Here is a 19,833-nt window from a genome sequence, read left to right as displayed (position 1 = left end):
AGTAGCGTTTTGGTACAAGAATAATAGCTAACAGATTTGTACAGCACCATATGGTATTATTAACAAACAAACCGTATGTTAAGTTGACAGCTCTACCTTCAAGCTAACTTAGTCTGCAGCAAACAGAAATTCCCCTGAGGTGAAATCTGAAGACAATGTTAAGCTTTGGGATTGTATCTGGTAGCACAGCAGCAATGAATTTCAGGCTTTCTAACCATGAATACATGTGCTCCCAAAATGTATTGGTTTCTTCACCAGCTTTGTGAAATCACAGCAAACCAAACCCGATCTGAGCAGGTGGAAGAGGGAGAGTTTGTGCATCTGTGTAACGTGGAGGAGGGAGGAGGGTGAATGGGAACATGACTTGTAACTGCCTTCTTGTTTAACCCCCGAGCTGTGTGCACATTTTCTAACTGAAATCTCATCTTGGTACAGTGTATAAATCCCCTGAATACGAATCTCTTGGATTTGACCTGACCGTAGAAAGATTAGTTTCCATTGGATACCCTCATGAGCTGCTCAATTTTGTGTATGATCCTGCATTCCCTACCAGGTAAATGACTAACAGATACCAACCCAGCCTGCTTGAGGCCTTGAATATTTGTTCTGTTACGTTCAGAGGTGATGCACTGAGGCCAGGTGTTCAGAGTTGTGCCTTTGAAGCCTGTGGTTGCCCACAGATCATGGGGAAGGGAGAGGACTGCTCTGGTACATGGAAGGCCTTTGCACACTGAAGTCCATGCTAGCAAGGAGAAGGAGAGCAGGAGAGGCTGCTGAAGTCACAGTCCAAAAATAACTTTAAAAGCAAAGACAACAGAGACACAGTGGGACCTGGAACAAAATCAAAATCAAGGCTTGGAAAGAAGGAGCTGCTAATGTCCACGAGGCCAGAAAGTCTTAGAACATTTTCTGTAATTATTTTAATGAATTAATGTGTTTTCCTTTGATTTTGTCAAATCAGATGCAACAGCATCCTGGCACATTAGATATCCTGAAAAATTAAGCTGATGGTTACCAGCAATAAGAGTGGGACTTAGCGGTGCAGAGTTACTGAACTCTTACATTTAGTCTGTTTGTAGCAGAAGTTAAATGGTTATTGCTTGTTCTAAAGGCTTTTAACCTAACTCGGTGCCTTTAAGCCATTTCCACTTGTGTCTTTGCTGGATTTTGCTTTTGGCTCCTCTGGGGCCTTTTGCTTTTTACAAAAGACTGAAGTAGAAGCTTGGTGCTCCAGTTTTAGTCTGGCAGCCTCCTTCCTTCCTGCCTGCATGATTTACACTGAGACCGGTGCTGTGTGCTCCCATACCCATAACAAAACGTTATGACCATGTCTTAAAGACTCCTTAAATCCCTCCCGTTCATCTCAGGGAAAGGCCAGAAAGGGTGTCTCTGTGGGAATGCTGCTTTCTCATGTGCAAGATACTAAATAAGCGAGACAGAGTTTTGCTGGACTTGGAAAAATTGTCCCAAGCATTCTGTGCCATACAAACACACCCCACCCGGCTCTGTCTATGACAGACAGATGAAAAGGAGAGGAGAAATTCCCTTATCCCAACTCCCACAGGGCTGTCAGTGACCAGAAGCGCAGGTTTCAGATTCGTGACCCTGTAGAAGAGGTCCTGGTAAATGCACAGCTAAGCCTGTGCCAGGTTAAACGGCTCCACTTTCAAGTCCACGCAGAGCAGATCAGCTGTATCTTTTACCCTGGCAATGCAGGGCTTTGTTGTTGAATACCTGCACCCAGGTAAAAAGTGAGCTTCCATCTGCACAATAAAAGCAGCTTTGGTCATATGCCTTCTGCCAAGCAAGACAGCTGCTCTAGAGCTGGGTTGAAAAGAACTGGTGTTGAAATGGTCACCTCTTTCTCTGTTCTCTGCTTCATATCATTAATCGCTTTCTTAACAGAGGCCTGGTGTTTGATACCCACTATGGAAACTTGCTGAAAGTCGATGCCTATGGAAACCTCCTGGTGTGTGCACACGGCTTTAATTTCCTCAGAGGGTGAGTGCTTACTCTTGACCGCTCTTTCTGACTTAATGTGATCTGTAGGGCATCTATTGCATAAGGACTTGTGAAGACTTCCGATGCTGCGTCTAAGAAAATTCAAGGGCCCAAGGTCAGAGGCAGCCAGAAGTCTTTATGCAAGGCCTGCCTGGATGCTTTCCCGCTCAACCTGCTGTAAGGAAACTCTGCTGATCTCCAGAGGTCACTTCTAACCCCTATGATTCTAGGTTCTGTGATGGATCATGTGCCATTTCCTGCACCTTTTTCCATCTGCTTGCTTTCCTTGTGCCCCAGAGAAGGTGCTTAGGGAAGCAGAGGGGGCTGCAGTGCTGCAAGCCTGATGTATCCCAGCAAATCCCCTCCTACCTGCAAGGCAGAGGAATGGAAGGCAAGCACGGGCCAGCATCAAGGTGATGAGCCTGTCATTGTAGGCATGTAAGTCCCTACAGCAGGAGGTGAACATTTTATAAAAGACCTTATGAGTGCAGTCAAGTTCCTCCTCGAGTCAAAGGTGATCTTCTGAAGCTCCAGAAATGAAGGAAACGAGAACAACTGAGTGACTTTAATCATCACCACCCTGCTGGTTAATTGCAGCAGGGTCCAGGCAAGGCTCCTGCAGCACAGCCCTGTACTGCCCTGTGGGAAGCTGCTCAGAGGGGTGTTCAGCAGCACATGGAAAGTGGGGGAAAGTTTAAGATAAGCAAACAATGAAAGTGCAGATGATGTAAGGCATACCCATAGCCAGCAGCATGGGGCTTAAGGTCGAGTTGTGGACTCCTGACCATGGTTTCCCTCTGGGGGCTTGGCTCTTATGCTGACTCAGGTTGAGGGCTCTGTGCCCGGTGCTGCCGCAGCCAGCACAGTGACAGTGACATGCGGTGGGTGCTGTGCACGTAGGAAAGCTGGGTGTTGGTTAAAGCACAGAGATACTACTTGCTGATGGACCCTACTAAACCCATGTTCTGCCGGTCAGCGTACTGTATCCACAGTATGTTTTGTGGCTTCATTCTTCTCCACCTTATCTGTTCTCAGGCCTGAAACACGGGATCAATATCCGAACAAATTTATCCAGAGGGATGACACAGATAGGTTTTACATTCTGAACACATTGTTCAATCTACCAGGTGAGTCCCATATGACTGTCCCTGTATCTTTGAAGCCTGTAAAGCTTTGCTAATGCCTTACTCAGCTGTTTGATTTATTTGTTTTTGCATGAACTTTATTCTTTCAGGCACAGGGCCCAGATTTAGCTACATGGTGTTATCCTTGTTTTAAAGTCTTGCTTTGCTTCTTTGCAGAGACCTACCTGTTGGCTTGCCTCGTGGATTTCTTTACTAACTGTGACCGGTACACTAGGTATGTGTCCCCTCTGGTTACACACGCTGATAATACTGTAAGATTGTTGTTATAAAATGCAATATATATAATACAGATGCACCTGCTGTTAGTATCTCTGAAGACCTCTCAATGGGGAAACATTCAGACCTCTTAATCTCTTGATATTAAATTAATTTAGTGCTGATGAGAGGGATGAACTGACTGAGACTGGTTATGTGGGTCTCCTTCACAGGGCATGCTGTAGTGGCTGGCACAGGTATTTGGGACAGTTTCTAAGGCCACATACATATTAAAGAGTGATTACAGCCACTGCACAGCTCATTTTCAACCCGTGTCATTTGGATCCATGTTTGAGCAGGTAACTGAGAGGCTAAGTTTCCTCAGCCAGTTACCACAAGTTATAATTGAGAACTTTGTGTAATCAAAAACTGAAATATTCAGATATTCAGTGTAGTTTAAAAGGCTGTTTCAGCAATGTATGTATTTTCCTAGCTTTCAAATAGATAAAAACATAAAAACAAAAAGCTGCAAGTCAGAGCACTACTGTGCAGCTGACTTATATAATGGGTCATTTTTGCATGTTTTCTGACTGGAAAAGTTTAATCATGTAGTGTATCCATTGCTGCAGTAAAGGAGTCGATAAGAAATGAGTGTGGTAAGATAAAAATGCTCCATACGTTTTGAACCTGCAATTGGCCACTGCAACCTCTCCTCTGTCTCTTCACAGCTGTGAAACAGGGTTTAAAGATGGAGACCTCTTCATGTCATTCAGGAGTATGTTCCAAGATGTCAGAGATGCTGTTGACTGGGTTCATTACAAGGTGACTGCAAGAACTCCTCGAGACATCCATAGTCATAAATGAGTTAGAGGGACTGGTTTGTAACTCTTAGTTAAGATAGTCTACTTTTGGGCAAGGGCCTTGCTTTGCCACCTAGTGAGCAAATAATGAACTGCAGTTTTATGCGAGGAAGTCAAGGTATTGGCACTGCAGTATATCTCTGCTGGCTTCCTATTTCGTTTTGTTGTGCCTAGACTCTGCTTCCTTGCTATAATTGCTGGGTTTTAGAATGTGCTGCGGTGAGGATATTTGCACTTACAATTCACAACTTACACGTTGTCACTATTTAAAAAAAAAAAAAAGAAAAAAAAGCAATTTTATTGTAAATATGTCCCAGTGGTGCTACCTTATGTTGTCTAAAAGCTACCTGCATTAAACAGATTTCATCAGAGAGGAAGCCATTCTTCAGCACACGTGTGCAAATTTAGAATGTAGATCTTGTGAGCATTAATACATTGTCCAGGACCTGATCTTCTTGTTCTTCCTCATTCAAGAGGTCTGCTGGGGTGGGATGGGGAACTGTCACAGGACATCTCTGCTCACAGTTGTACTTGTGGTTGTTTGAGTCATGCAGAAGTTGGGAATCTGTTTTTCTTTCCTTATGCAATGTTATATGATACGTGTTGCAGTCAGCCACTATGGTGGTCAGTGTTGGAGACAGGTCGTTGACTGTCTTGTTTGCTATGGCAAATCTATTTTTTGTTTGTTTCTATTGTATTCCCTTCTGAAAGGGTTAAAATGCTGTTGAAGTGGATTATTTACCATGGTGAGGGAATCGATGGATCACAGAGTTTGTGATGGTCCCTGCTACTCAAAGCCTCTCATCTCTAGAGTCACTGGTTCAGATTCGCCCTGGTTTGTACTTTCACAGCATTTTGAAGTGTGAAAGTTGGCATTACTTTGATGTCTCTTACATCGTAAGTTTCCATCACCTCACTGGATTCTGTTGTTTCTATTTCAGGGATCGCTGAAGGAGAAGACCCTTGAGAATCTGGAGAAGTACGTGGTGAAAGATGTAAGTGAGAAGTTGCTTCACTTGTGCTACGTGACATTCTGTACTGAGTAAGCAGGCAAGAAGGAAATACGCTGATTTGCTTTACTACATCACAAAACAGATAACGCTGTGATTTCCATTGTAATAACCAAAGACAAAGTGGAAAGTTCGGACGCAGCCTTTATTCTGAGCCAGTGATCCACGTGATTTCGTATTCACGCGCGTGTTTTTCACGTAAAATATAAAAGCCAGAGGAAACTTTATCATGGGACACAGGTGGACATGCTGGCCAGGCTTACGCTGTTTCTTTTGGTGCTCAAAGCAGCTGTATAGTCCCTTGCCCCCATTTTCTCTGCCCAAGCAATCCTCTGCTGCAGAACTCTTTCTAAAAGTAACAGGCGAGCATCATTGAAACAGAAGTATTCCTCCACCATCCAGCAAAAGCTTTACACCTCTATTACAATGACAGATTGAGGGGAAAATCCTGAGAGACTCACCAAAGCCCAGTACTTTGATAAGCCCCAAAACATGTGCTCAGCACATCTAGCTGAGCAAGCTCCAGTGGCCCCCTTACATTCACCCTCTGCAATGTGCAGGGCCCCTGCGGGGACCCATCATTTTATAATTATTATTCAGTTTAAACGCTCTCTGTGGGCTTCTCCTTTGGTGGTGCAATACCATTTTAAAGCAGTTAACCTTGTTTCTAGTTACATGCCTGCAAAATTCTTAGGAAACCATCCTGCGAGGTCATCAGCTCTTACGGCAACAGCCCTGAGATTTACGATTCCATAAAAATAGCTCCAGGAATAAATTCTCCCTAATTTGAGGTTGGAATCATAACACACTTCAACTCGTGGCTCACGCGAGCTCAGATTTCACCTCCCGTGGGCCCATTTTGGGAGGAGATCTGGGGCTGGGGGGTGGTGGTAGCAGTGCTTTCCTTGTTTTGTCTGATGGGATCACAGCTGAGCTGTATTTTATGCCCATGGTGTAGCTCTGTGTCTCCGTGTCTGACTGTTCTGTCCTCTGACTTGCAGGGGAAGCTGCCACTGCTGCTGAGCCGCATGAACGAAGTTGGGAAGGTGTTTCTTGTGACAAACAGCGACTACAAATACACAGATGTAAGTGCTGTGTGAACTGGTGCATCAGTATGTAATGGAATGAACAAAAGCCAACCACCTAGTGTATGGGATTTGGCAGGATAGTAGGGAATTGGTGGGGAACTGGGTGCTTTCTGAGCTGGGATGATTTAGTGGTGAATGCCAATTAGGTGGTGAGATTTCTCTTTTATAGTCCTGGCTCTGCTACTGACCTGGGGTAGGCCTGGCTTAAGTCGCTTTGTGCCTCTGTTTCTCAGCAATTAAGAAGGTGAAAGAAAATGTGGTAATCTGCTCTTCCAAGTGAGTCAGTTCTTAGTAGGGAGAGGTCACCAAACCCATGATCTTGGAGAGGGCCAGGAGCCAGAGCAGGCTGTGTGCTGTGCTGCTGAATGTCAGCTTGTTGCCACACTGCTAAAGTGTAGAATCACATGCCATTAGAAAGCATTGCAAGATACAGCTGAAGCAGTGTGCAGATTCCTGAGGCAGATGTGTCTGTCGATTATATTTCCTTTTACTTTAAGTCAATCCATTCATTCTGCCTCCAAATCTTAGGCTGACTTTCCTGTAAATGCTGAAAATTTTTGTAGCCTGAAAAGACAAGAGCAGGAAAATATGTTTTTATTAACTAAACTGCATAAAAAAATGCATCTTTGAATACTTTCTGTCTTTCAGAAAATTATGACTTACTTGTTTGACTTTCCACATGGACCAAAGGTATGTGGTTTCTAGATTCCAGTTCCAAAAGGAGTTGATGTGCCTAATTATCTGTGTAGCTGGCAAGCATTTTAATCCTGCTTCATCAGCTGCATGGGATTAGTTGCTTTAATCTGGTTAAAATACGCTTGCTGTTTAGCGCCCTATTTGAATAGGATCAAAGCAAATACAATATAACAAAGAGAAAAGAGGCATCATCTAGTCTCAAACAATAATCTGTGTTAGTGATAACATTATTTTAGCATTAACACATTTTAGCTGTGGCATTTTACAGCCAGATTTCTTCTTAATCTTATACAGCGGTTTGTTAAATAATGTCTTGATGGAAGGGAAGGAGTTGTGTAAAACAGCAGATGGATCGTGCCGCAGAGGCATGAACTGAGAGAATTGGTGCATCTGATGGACCAGCTGTGTAAAAGATTCTGGCTGTGGGCAGTGACGCTCCAGTTAAATTCCATGTGATTGTTTATGTGGTGCCCAGTTCTAGGCTTTGTTTTTGCTTTTGCAGCCTGGCAGTGCCCATCGGCCTTGGCAATCCTACTTTGACCTGATCCTGGTGGATGCACGGAAACCCCTCTTCTTTGGGGAAGGCACTGTGCTGCGGCAGGTGGACACGGTGAGCACCACACAGAGGGCACCTCAAAGGCTGCAGGGGCTCACATGCAGTCTCTTAGTGGGAATGGGCAGTGCAGTGTTTAGGCTGGACTTACCCTAGAAAGAGAGTAAAGAAAGAATAGGACAGAAAAGACTCAGAGCATCAGCTGTTCTTTACTAATGCAGTATCTCCTCCTTCAGGTGACTGGGAAGCTGAAGATCGGTACCTACACTGGCCCACTGCAGCACGGCATCGTGTATTCGGGAGGTGAGGCAAACAATTCTTGTCCTGTGAAGTGGCTTTGACATGCCCTCGTGGCCTTCATCCACTCATGCAGGGTGGCTGGGTGTTATGCCAGAATCTAGGCAGGGCTGTGATGTGAAACACATCATTCTGTGCCTTCTGCACCAAAAAAACCTTCTGTCACTATTGCTGCTCAGAACTGAGAAGAAAGGGAGCTGTTCCTCAAGGCCTTTCCCTTCCTTGTTATGGAGGGCCTGGGAAATGCCACTGCAGGGCTGGGAGTGGGGAGAGATGCAGCTGGTCTCGTTGGCAGCAGTGGGGACAGCTGACAGCTGGGAATGCTGCACAGAGTGGCTGCAACAGGGGAATGCAATGGCTGCACAGGGCTGTCCATAATGCCCTTGGCTCCATCACTGTTACATGGCCAGGAGGCTACAAGGTCCCTTTGCTGATACACTTGTATGAAGGTGTGTTTATATTCCAAGGGAAGGTGAGTGTGCAGTGCCCTGTTAAGTTTAGCAGCTGGAGATTTCTGGGAGGAAAATGAAGCAGTTGCACCCCTAACTCTGATCCTCAGGACAAAGCCCTGCATTTCCCTTTAGCTCCTCATTCTAAGCCATTCTGTTCTTTGTTTCAGGCTCCTCAGACACAGTCTGTGACCTGCTGGGGGCTAAAGGGAAGGACATTCTGTACATTGGAGACCACATCTTCGGAGACATCCTCAAATCCAAGAAGCGCCAGGGATGGAGAACCTTCCTGGTGATCCCTGAGCTGGCACAGGAACTACACGTCTGGACTGACAAAAGTGGTCAGCAGGGGGCAAGGGGGAACGGGGGGGGGATCACTCCATCTTGTAACCTTTCTCCTAAACCCCCCTTAGATCCTTTTTTCCCAGGGATGGGGTGTTGGTGAAGCAGCTGGGTTGCTCACAGGGTCCCAGGTCATTTGCCTGTGATCACCCCAGCCTTGACTTGGCCAGGGGAAAAGCTGCTGCTGCTTTGTTTTGGGTTGAGCTCATCAGTCCCCAGCACTCCTCTGCCTCTTGTCTCTGTAGAGCCATGGCTTGTCTAGTAGAAAGTATCTAACAAGACAGCCCTTTTTTTTGTCCCTGTGTCACCCGAGCCATGACTACTCTCCAGCCTGCAGGGAATCCCTGCTTACCAGCCACTTCCTCTTCCTTCCTCCTCCTTCTCCTCTTTCTGCTGCCAAAGTGCTGTTTCCCATCCTTGAGCACTACTGCCTTTCTCCCAGGTTTGCATACTGATGTGTGAGTCGGTTTGGGGGTTATGCACATTGTCCCATGACTGGTTGGAAGGTTTCTGTGAGGGCTGTGAAGGTTCAGCCTCAAAAACTAAAGTGGCAACCAGAAACTAAGCCCAGAGCTCTCTTGATGGCATAGAGCACAATCAAACCACCTCCCTGCACAGTGGCTGTGACAAACTACATGCCCCACCACAGCCACCTGGGCAGAATGGTGCATTTGCTTTCAGCTTTTTCATTTTGAGGTTAAACTTACCTTTTCCCCCTTTCTTTTCTGGATTATCCAGCCCTTTTTGAAGAGCTGCAGAGCCTGGACATCTTCTTGGCCGAGTTATACAAGTGAGTGTTCAAACACTGACGTGTACTGCTGCCTCTCCCAGCCTAGCGACAGCTAATGCGTGGCTCTGGTGAACCCTTGGGGTTGGGTTGGCAGCACTGCTGCCAGAGCTTTGCCTCAGGCCTGGGTTCCTCCCCTGAGACCAACCTTCCCCTCCAGACCAGCCTCCCTCCCTAAGCCCCCATCCCACAACATCTGGTTCTGAAAGGCTTTTCACAGCATGTATTTACCTTCTCGCCTGTAACTAGGCATCTGGACAGTAGCAGCAATGAACGCCCTGACATCAGCTCCATCCAGAGACGCATTAAGGTACCAATCATAAAAATCCCTTCTCATCCTTTTGGATCCCAAAGGGCTTGACAACCCGACCCACTGCTCAGCCCTGAAATGCTTTGCTTTGCCTTTGGGTGGGCAAGGCAGGCTTGGTAAAGCCGTTCTGTCTGTGGACGCAAACGGAGGAGCTTCCCAGCTCACTGGTGTCACTGGCACTCCTGAAAGGCAGCCTGGTCTGGAATAGGGTCTCCTTCCTCGTGTATGTAGCACCTGCTTACAGTGCTCGCTGCTACAGAGCAGGGTGCTGCTGTGTGCCTGGAGGGGCCGCAGCCTCTGGTTCAGCCAGCCCTGTGTTCGAGGTCCCAGCCTGGGGCGGGTGCTGGCCCTGGTGCCGCTGCTGCCTTCCTTTCTGTTAGCTGGGGCCCAGCTGTGCTTTGATGCCTTGGGATAAGAGCACACAAAAGCTCACTGGAGATCCTCGCAGGCTTCACGTAGCCCCCAGCCCTCAACGATGCTGAGGCAGGGTCAGCTCTGTGCTGCCGTGTGCCCAGGCCAGGATTTAACCTGCTCTTTGCTTGTAGAAAGTGACCCATGACATGGACATGTGCTACGGGATGATGGGGAGCCTCTTCCGCAGTGGCTCCCGGCAGACACTGTTTGCCAGCCAGGTGATGCGCTACGCCGACCTCTATGCAGCCTCCTTCATCAACCTCCTTTACTATCCCTTCAGCTACCTCTTCAGAGCCGCCCACGTCCTGGTGAGTTGCAGACGCTGGGAAGCACTCCCACGAGCTGGCAGCACTGGGAGGACGGGGTGGCATGTGCTGGGCCTTGCGCTCTGGTTGCCTCGCCATCTCCTCTCTCTCTTACACCTTTAGATGCCACACGAGTCCACGGTAGAGCACACACACGTTGACATCAACGAGAAGGAGTCGCCCATGGCCACGCGCAATCGCACCTCGGTGGATTTTAAAGATTCCGACTACAAGCGGCACCAACTGACCCGCTCCATCAGCGAGATCAAACCGCCCAACCTCTTCCCTCAGGCACCTCAGGAAATCACACACTGCCACGATGAAGATGACGATGAGGAAGAGGAAGAGGAGGAGGAAGAGGAGGAGGAGGAAGAAGAATAAGAAGGAAAAAGTAAAGCATTTCTGAAGATAAACCATGACTCTAGCAGTGATCAGGAGCAGATTCCTATGTTGGGGCCCTTGGGGTGATGGGTTGGGGGTGTGTGATTCCTGCAAAGGCACATTTTGAGAGCGGCCGGAAACTTTCAACAAATTAACACTAATCAGGAGGAAACCTTTGTTTTCAGTTCTGCAGACGGTTCAACGAGCTGATGGATCTGCCTGGGTGGTGCGGTCAGATGGCAGCGCCCGCCCGTGCTGTAATGCTGCTCCCGTTCCATTCGGGGATGCTGCATGACTTTTCCTTTCCCATGATGTGTTTCCATTCGAACGGTGTCCTGTAAACGGTTTTTGCCATTTGTTACATTCACGTGGAGGAGAAAGGGATTTGCTGAGCCCTGCAGGAGATGCAACAATCCAACTCCTGCTGTTTGGGTTGCCACCCTTTGCTCTCCTGCACTCAAAGCACCCCCGCCACGTTAGCCAGGGCACTGCTGTGGCTTCCAGCTCCACGTCCACCCCTGCTTGCAGGAGTCTCCCTGTGAATGGTTCAGTTCCTCCGTCCACCACAGATAGCAGCAGGATTTCGGCCCTTAGGTGCATTTTGCAGCTGTACACATTTTGGTTTGTAGGCGGCGTTGTCCCCTCCCTCTGCTTCACACTCTCTTCCATCAGCAGCATTCAGTGCCTGACTGCCAGCACGTTTCCAAACAGCGGAGCCGCACGCTGTGATTCTCAACTCAGCTCCTGTACTTCCAACAGTAAATATTAACCCCACAGCTTCAAGCTACCGCTTTAGCATTACATTAGTCAGCTTGTCTTCCTCACTGCCTGTTCCTGACCCTTCTGTCTGCTCAGTGTCCCAAAGACAAAACCAGCCACGGTGAAGGGCCCGGTCTTCCAGGGTGCTGCGGGGCCACACAGCTCTGCCTGCAATAGGAAACAGCATAAGCCACAGTGCTGCAGGAGGCCCTCATCCGCCCACAGCTCCATTGCCTTTGGCCCGGTGTGGAGCACAGCGAGGGCCACGTCCTGGCTGAGGGGTGACTCACGGCTGCCATGTGGGAACTGGTTGTGTGGCCGATGGTGCAGCTCTGCCATTGCTGGTCTTTCTTTGTGTTGTGGGTGCAGCTTCCCTGAGTGCAGCCTGTGCCGTTCACATGTGAAGGGATTACAGTGGGAGCCTCTTGTAATGAATTTGACTGCTGTTTCAGTACCATAAGCGCATTTAATCTTCTTTTTTTTCTTTTTTTCCCCCCATTTTAAAGTACCTTAGGAGAAAATAAAATTAATGCACATCACCACCCTCTGAGCAGGAAACGCTGCTACTGAAGTGGCAGTTCTTCAAGTCAATAAACAGTGATGTTTCTAAGAAGTGCCTGGTGCAGTGTGGCACGGTGCTGGGCCGGGGGGTGGCTGGCACTGGGCAGCAGTTGGTGTGGGGGGACAGCGGGTGGGGAACAGCCCCAGCTGGAGGGGAGTGGCAGAGCCAGCCCTGCATCCTCGCACTGGAGGCCGTGCTGGGATTTGCTATGTATGGCCATTTCTCCAAGCAGAGCCACTTGGATTCTTCAGGCGTTAGCTCGGCAGCTGGACGAGGCACGAGGCTGTGAGCAGGGCTGTGTGGGGGGCATTGCACATTCCTTCTGCCTCTGTAGTCCCACAAATAGCTCGCTTCCAGCCCAGGGCTATTTCTGCCTGTGATAGGGAGATGTTGAAAGGCTGGAGCAATGGAAGGTATCTGGCCCTCACCGGTGGGAAAGCAGAGGCAGAGCCTGCCAGGCCTTCTCCCTCATCCCACCTCTTATGGGGCTCTGAATCACAGAACCATTGGGTTAGAGAGGATCTTAAAGCCCAACCGGTCCCACCCTGCTGTCGTGAGCTGGGAGCCACCCACCAACTCAGGCTGCTCAGGGCCTCATCCAAACCAGCCTTGGGCACCTCCAGCGATGGGGCACCCACAACTCACTGTGCAGCAGAGCCAGGGCCTCAACTCCCTCTGAGTAAAGAATTTCAGACAGCACATAACAGCCAACACAGCTGCCATCAGGACTGTCCAACAAGCAGCAGCTGTCTGTCAGTCCTGTGCCATGCCCAGGGGTCTCTCTACCAGCACCCACCTGTGGGTCTGCCAGTCCTCATGAGCTGCTCGCAGTGACCTGGCCCTTGGTGCTGGAATCCCACAGCTGCTGCTCCAAAGAACACATGTAGAGATGCTGGGCGCATCCTGGGTGCTGCCAGCACTGTCCCAGACAGTCACACTACAGGGCAGGAGAAAAGCCACAGTCTCACAGTCAATAAAAACCCTTTTTCTGCTGACTTCTAGGCACTGCTTGGCAGTGACGCAGCCAGGCCCTTCCTACACCAGGATGGGGCAGACAAACCCATTCCCATTCCCCGGCCTTTTGTGCCCACCCTGCCCCATTCCTCTCCCTTACACTCTCAGTGTGGCCACACCAAGACCCTGCACGACACACACTGGGGATGGGGTAGGGCCAAGCAGATGGTGTTCCCGCTTCCCAACAAACAAATGTGATGTATGGCAAGCATGTTGTAAATAAGGGTCTTTTATTAGAGGAAGAAAAAGGCCATCAGCATTGAGGCACCGCTGCCTTTGCCCCTTCCCCCCCCCACAAATGAACGGCCCCCAGACCCCAATGCAAAGAACACAACCTGGCCCTACAGGATCTGGCTTCTTTGTGGCTCCCAACTACTGCTGAGGAGGTAAAGGCTGCCCGGTGCCAACAGCAATTCCTGGTCAGCAGAGAGCTGGGGCCAGGGTCACCACCATCAGCCCCCCACCCACATGCCAAGAGCCGGCCCTTTGGAATAGGGGGGAGGAACGGAGGAGGGAAAAATGCATAAACCGCAATGTCCAACAGAAACAAAATCATCATTTATCTAGAAGAACAGAAATAAACAAAACGCTTTTAAACAAAATCACAACATATACAAATAAATCAGGTACAAAATAAATAGGAAAGGTTGGAAATCTACAACAAAATTAGAAATAATTATAAAATTCATTTGTATGACAATCAGTATATGAAACGTATACACTTCATTCACGATTTCGGTTGTGCTTACTCGGGTTTATGTACACGCATGGAAACACTGTAGTCAGAACACTACAACTCCGGAGACCCGACATAATGTACAATATGATACAACCAGCACAGACCACGTGTGATGGGCAATGGGACGTGAGAGACCAGGGGAGCGCTGGGCTCAGCCGGGCTGAGGCTTTGTGCCATGCTCCCAAATGCAGGAGAAAGGTTTGGTTTCAGAGCCCACTGGCTGCAGAGAAGCAGCTCGGTGTGGTTTCCCGGTGACACAGGAAGGTGCCCTCAAGTACTTGAGATTTTGGATTCAATCTGTTTGGCATCCAGGTGCAAAGCTGAGGGCACACAGAGCACCCATAGCAGGTAAAGCGGATCCAGGCCTGGCTGCAGAGCAGTCACCAGGAGCCCTGCCGTACTCCCACACTGGTCTTTGGACAAAACCCGAAGGCATTCCTTCAGTATTGGCACATCCAACAAAAGGCCTTTGGCTGCTCATCTGACCCCCCGAGTTCTCTCACTCGAATTCAGAGGGACTAGGTTCAACAGCCAACCCCGGAGGATCAAAACTTCCTTTTATAAAGTTCTGTGGTCTCCAAACAGCAGAAAGGCGATGCCAGACCCCTCCTCCAAGCACTGAGTGCTGGGATGAGCCCTTCCTCCTCAATCGACCCTACTGCTCAGCCAACTCCTGTCCTGATTTGGGGGGGAGAACAGATGATCATAGAAACATCAAAGCCACTTCCTGAGCACTGGAGCTACCACAGCTTTTGCTGCACGCCCTGCTCTGCCCCCCTCAGCCCAAGCCCACCTGGGGGAAAGACTAAGAGAGAAGCGCTCAGGAACTGAGCTCTGGAGGACTCCATTATTGGCCCTACTTGAAGGAAACCAGTACCCGAAGGAAAACCTCAGGAGAGATCACAACATTTTTCAACTGTAACCAGAAAAGCAGTAGCTCAAGTACCTTATCTGCAAGGTGCAAAACCTCTATGGTCTGACACAAGGATAACAAAAAGGACAATGTCACTTTGGTAGAGTTTGATGCTACTGACCCATGAAACCTTTCCTTCACCACCTGCACCCAGGCCTGCTTGGGGAACATGCCCAGGGCCCACATCCACCTCCTAACACAACGGCAGATACACAAATCCAACCTGAGAAGCTCAGCCATCCCACTGTGGATCTGCAGCAGGCAGCCGTGTCCCCTCAGCTGGGCACAGCCTCGAGCACGAGGCCATGGAATTGGAAACAGAGGACCAGGAGGACAAGCTCCAGGATGAGAGCAGAACACCGAGCATGTCTGTGTCCCCCTGTGCTGGTGCTGTGTTGGGGGTCACAGTGCAGGGCCCTGCAGCTGATGGACCGAGGACACTGGAGAGCAGCACAGGGCTTGTCCTCTGCATTAGGTCAGGATGAAGGCTGCTCCCTCTTCAATGCTGTGCAATGACGTCTGGTTTCCACTCCCATTTGTTAAGATTGTTGGTTCAGCAACAATTAACCCTCAGTATCCATGAACCAGGCACTTCTTTGGCACTATCTCTCTCACTACAGATCGCTCCCCACCCGCCAGCCCCAGCTTCCTACTGGCAATCCAGACATTGGATAATGCAACAACTGGTACATAGGCACTGGTTTTAAAACCACAGACGTGTATTAGACAGCATATAAAACATGATACATCTTTCATGTGGGAACGATCTCTACAGCCAATTTCAGCACAAGGAAGATGTACATCCCAAGCAGTCCTGGAGAAGGTGGCCGTGCTCTCCTTAGGACGGGGTACTTACACAGGATGTTCGCTGGGGGGCAGCCCCTCACAGAGCCGCCTCTGGTTTCCTTTCCTCTGAGCTGAACTGAGCCAGAGTCCCACCAGTGCCAACCTCACCTCTGGAACTGGGCCTGCAGCTGGGGAGCAGCACAGGGCGATGTGTCCGTGGGTGTCACGGGCAGCTGAGCTTCCTGCAGGTGCCTGCTCCACCCACTCAAAAAGGCACTTAAAGAAAAGAAGAATAAAAAGTGATAATAACCCTACAGTGAGGAAGGGATAAGTGTAGAAGAGAGGGGGGACAGACTGTGGAGCCTCAGCCCCACGCAGGGGGACCCAGAGCAGCTCCATGTGTGTGTGTCAGGGCACCAAAAGCACGAGGGGCAGCAGGGACACAGCTGGGGCACGGCTGGAGCAGGGGAGGGAAGCGTGGGGAGGACAGGAGCTGCTGGTGGCACCGCCAGGGCACGGTCTGGGACCAGCATCCAGCCCCCCAGCTCTCACCCCTGGGAAACCTCATCCTGAGCCCTGGGGACAACAGACGAGCTGGAGTCCAAGCAAGGGGACAAACCAGAGCGCTCCATCAGCTCCAGAGGCCGAGGTGTCTCACTGCGCCCACCCGAGCCCCTCTGTGCTCAGCCACATGCTTCGTATGATCTCCATGTCACCAGAGCCAGTCTTGTTTGGAGAATGATTCTCATTGGAAAGCAAGAACATTCCTTCACTCTTTACAAAGATTTGGCAATACACAGAATTTAAAAAATAAAATAAAATAAAATAAAATCATAGTTACAACAGATTCAGGTTCATTTCTTTAAAGGAAATTCAACCAACAGGAGTGTAAAAGTTATAATTCACAGTTGTGCATTTAAGATATTAGTGTTTAAAATGTCACTTCAAAGAACTCTTTGTGCAAAATTGTATTGACAGTAGAAACCATGGCCAGATGCCCTCCCAACCCCCAGGCTGCCACCCGCCCCATGACAGACACGGTGAGCTCGGTGGCAGCAGAGCTAACATGGGAAGATGCAGTATCCTTTCTGAAAGCCAAAGCCTTGCTGAGGTCTGAGGCCAAGCCCAACAACTCCCAAAGCCACCACCAGTGCCCCAAGCCACCGCACTGACCTGCTGCTCCAACACAAGTGGCACAGGTTGTGGCATCTGAGCCCACCTGAACAAAGAAGCCAGCAGTGAGCCCGGGTAACCTGACCCAGTGCTGGCACTGCTCAGAGCCACAGCTTTTCCACCCTGGTGGGGAGAGCCGAGCTCCAGAGCTATCTGAGATGAATGGGGCTCCTCTGCTTGTGCTGGCTGCTAGCACAGGGCTGGGAACCCCTTGCCTTTGTGGAGCAGTAAGACTGCAAATCCCCTGAGAACAGGGAGATAGGATTCCTTCCCCTCCGCTGTGCGGACCATGCCTTGCACTTCAAACTAATTTATAGTAGCAGCTCCCAACCCCTCTGGGTCAGGCACATATTTTCCATACGGAACACATCTACAATCAACTAGTTTTCTGGAAATCATTTCACTTTCCATGATCAGATCTGCGTATATGATGAAAAAGTCATGCAAAAAATACTAAATAAAGGGCCTGGAAATTTGTGATCAGTGCAGCATGGGCTGAAGCAGGAGGTATTTCCTTTGGGATCACAAGGCTTTGGTAGGAAATTTTGGCTTTTTTGGGTTTTTTTGTTGTTGTTTTTTAATGGAAACAGACACTCCAACAAATCCATCACCTGCCATCAGCAGCAGAACTCACACCCAGTGGGCAGCCTCCCACTTTGAGCCTCCCCTCCTTTGGCAGGCTTTACAGAACAGATACTGCATCTCAGGTTCACCACCGTGTCGGTCACTTCCAACAAACCTTTACATTCAGTAACACTTATAGGAACAGCAGCACAGCAAGGGGCTCACCGTGCCAAGGCAAACACCGCCACATCTCAATGCTTTGCTTTGGGAGAAAGGTGCAACACTGACAGCTCTTGGTGCAGTGCGGGGCGCCTCAGAGTGGTGGCTTTTAGACGGGACCCAGAATGTGCTAATACAAAGCTGATAAAGGAGTTAAGCCTCGGGGCCTTGCTTTGTGGCCCCAAGCCTGCCCCAGGGCTGCACAACCTGTTTCCTGCAGGGTGTTGCTGCTGCAGCATTTTGCCTTTCCAGCTGACATTCACCAAGGCGTCTAGACCATGGGTGCTGAGGGGGGCACCTCTAACTCAGGTAGGCACAGAGCAGTTGCATTTGGGGCTTCTCTGGGGGTCAGGGGAGACTATCTGGGTGCAAAGTAAGGAAAGGAGATGCTACATAATCAGGGGCTTGGAACAGAGAAATCACAATGCCTGGTTTATTGGTTTCTGCTTGCATTAATACTGAGGGCAATGTTCACATTTTGTTTGAGACAGCACTGGAACGGGAGAGGATAAGGAGGGGGGAATGTTTTTGTTTTGTTTTGTTTTCTTCCATTTGAAGACTTAAGCTCCATTCATAGGACTGGGGAACATGCAATGCACAACTGCCACAGGTGCCCCTTGCTGCACCCAGGCTGCGTTCAGGCTTTGGGGTGGAGGACCTGGCTCCTGCTGCCCCACAACGATGGCACCTGGGCAGGAGGCTCCCTGCTCTGCTACCACGGTCACCCCTAAAGTGGCTGTTAAAAGGGGCCAGAGAGAAGGAAATGCACCGAAACCACTCACTGGAAGGAACGTGGCTGGGAACAGCCTGGGAATGAACCTCTCCGAATCCCTGAAGTGCAATACACTCATGTCTGGAAAGTTGTCATCAGTTCCTGGAGAGGACAGGATGGTCCCAACTCCTCAGCAGAGCTGTCCTTGTGCTGGCCGAGGTTTTCTGTCACCTGGAGGATGTACTTTGGGCATAACTGTAGCAGCATCTTTTGTGTTAACACTAGAGATCTGAGGGAGGGATAAGGACTGCTGTACGCTGTTACTAACAAACACTGCAATCTGCCCCTGGCCGAGGTAACGGTGTACAGACCACTACAGCACGTGGGTGCTTAAAGTTAGTTGGTTTTGGGCGCACGCATCACTTCACCACGCCATCGTCAGGAGTGTCAACAGAAAACCACCCGGTGACTTTGGTATTGAACATTACACCCGGCTTTCATCTCACGAGACCACAGCTTTGCTAATTGAGTGAGTCCATCCCCCCAGAATCATCTTCAACGTACACCAAGTTTTCGGAGGTCACAAAGCTGTAGAGAATAACAACGCGTCTGCCTGTTTTACAGATAAACCTTCTGAAATTTGAGAGATCATTAAACATTAAAACAACCGCTCCTTCCCTGAAACTTAACTGCAAGAATGGAATAATACTCATCCCGTGACCCTCCAGGAGGCTGAAACCAGAGGTTCCTTGAAGCTCGCTCACTCATTCTTAGGACACAAATACATACAAGTACCAGTTACTAACTTCTTCGACGTGGCAACAAAAAGGAACAGAGAGAGGTGAAAAGAGGCCTAAGGACATCAGAGCCAACGCACAAAACCACGACGGAGCCTATTTGAGGTTGGGGAGGGACAGAAACAATTTAAAACTCTGCAAAATACTCTTCAAAAACATGATCTCTCTTGAAAAAATAACCGGAGCAGTTTTTAAACTTCTCCAGATGTGTCTGAGGAGGAAAAACCCAACGAGGATCAAAAATACAGATAAAAAATAAACACGATTCTACTTTGCGAGAAGTATTATCATTGTTCTCAAGGGTGGCTCACCATTCCCAAAGTACACTTGGGGCTTCAGTCTCTCTGTCTTGCTCTTTGCTCCTTTCTTCCTGTTTCTTCCTCTTCTTGCTCCCACAACGGACGCAAAAGTCTTTGGTCTCAGAACACTGGATGCAGCACAGTGTCGCAAGCACGTACTAACGGTGTCACACTTGGGGAGGAGACAGGAAGGAGCGAGGGCTGGTCCTGCTGAGGAGATGGGATGGGTAGGTTGCGGGGAGTCAGCTCCTAGATGGCTCCTTCACTGTGCATACTGTGGTTGGGCTTGTTGTGAGTCACACAGTTCTGTTCGTTCAGCAGGTTTGCTGTCTCGTCCGGCAAACCGTCATGCAGCTCCGTAAGAGTCAGTTCGATTTTAGTGTTTTCACTGTCCGAGGACTGAGGTGTTTTGTCCATCCGGGATGCCATCAGGGCATTTTGGTACTGCTGTCTTGAGATCTGC

At 49.2% G+C, this 19,833-nt stretch overlaps 2 protein-coding genes across 16 annotated transcripts in view; one reads left to right on the top strand and one right to left on the bottom strand.

Annotated features, from left to right (window-relative positions):
• NT5C2 (5'-nucleotidase, cytosolic II) overlaps positions 1-12,205 on the top strand; it is a 51,785-nt gene extending 39,580 nt beyond the window's left edge. For 8 of the 12 annotated variants that reach the window (XM_015866923.2, XM_085554673.1, XM_015866924.3 and 5 more), the window contains 15 exons: positions 436-553; positions 1,906-2,001; positions 3,037-3,128; positions 3,303-3,360; positions 4,070-4,163; positions 5,143-5,196; positions 6,213-6,296; positions 6,948-6,989; positions 7,498-7,605; positions 7,785-7,851; positions 8,465-8,635; positions 9,375-9,426; positions 9,673-9,733; positions 10,279-10,455; positions 10,576-12,205. In XM_015866923.2, coding sequence (XP_015722409.2) covers positions 436-553; positions 1,906-2,001; positions 3,037-3,128; positions 3,303-3,360; positions 4,070-4,163; positions 5,143-5,196; positions 6,213-6,296; positions 6,948-6,989; positions 7,498-7,605; positions 7,785-7,851; positions 8,465-8,635; positions 9,375-9,426; positions 9,673-9,733; positions 10,279-10,455; positions 10,576-10,833 — 1,532 coding nt within the window. In that variant the 3' untranslated portion in view covers positions 10,834-12,205. Of the gene's footprint in view, positions 1-435; positions 554-1,905; positions 2,002-2,048; positions 2,179-3,036; positions 3,129-3,302; positions 3,361-4,069; positions 4,164-5,142; positions 5,197-6,212; positions 6,297-6,947; positions 6,990-7,497; positions 7,606-7,784; positions 7,852-8,464; positions 8,636-9,374; positions 9,427-9,672; positions 9,734-10,278; positions 10,456-10,575 lie in introns of those variants that run through there. The other 4 variants (XR_014948731.1, XR_014948732.1, XM_085554675.1 and 1 more) reach the window with 3 other exon arrangements.
• A 1,174-nt stretch (positions 12,206-13,379) lies between these two features.
• Positions 13,380-19,833, bottom strand: part of CNNM2 (cyclin and CBS domain divalent metal cation transport mediator 2) — a 92,956-nt gene continuing 86,502 nt past the window's right edge. For all 4 annotated transcript variants that reach the window (XM_015866919.3, XM_015866920.3, XM_015866921.3 and 1 more), the window contains one exon: positions 13,380-19,829. In XM_015866919.3, coding sequence (XP_015722405.2) covers positions 19,620-19,829 — 210 coding nt within the window. In that variant the 3' untranslated portion in view covers positions 13,380-19,619. The remainder of the gene's footprint in view (positions 19,830-19,833) is intronic.

Source organism: Coturnix japonica, chromosome 8, assembly GCF_054131305.1.
Source record: "Coturnix japonica strain WE chromosome 8, WE-NBRP24, whole genome shotgun sequence".
NCBI lineage: Eukaryota > Metazoa > Chordata > Aves > Galliformes > Phasianidae > Coturnix > Coturnix japonica.
The sequence above is the reverse complement of the archived record's forward strand: the minus strand, read 5'-3'. Positions and strand labels throughout refer to the sequence as shown.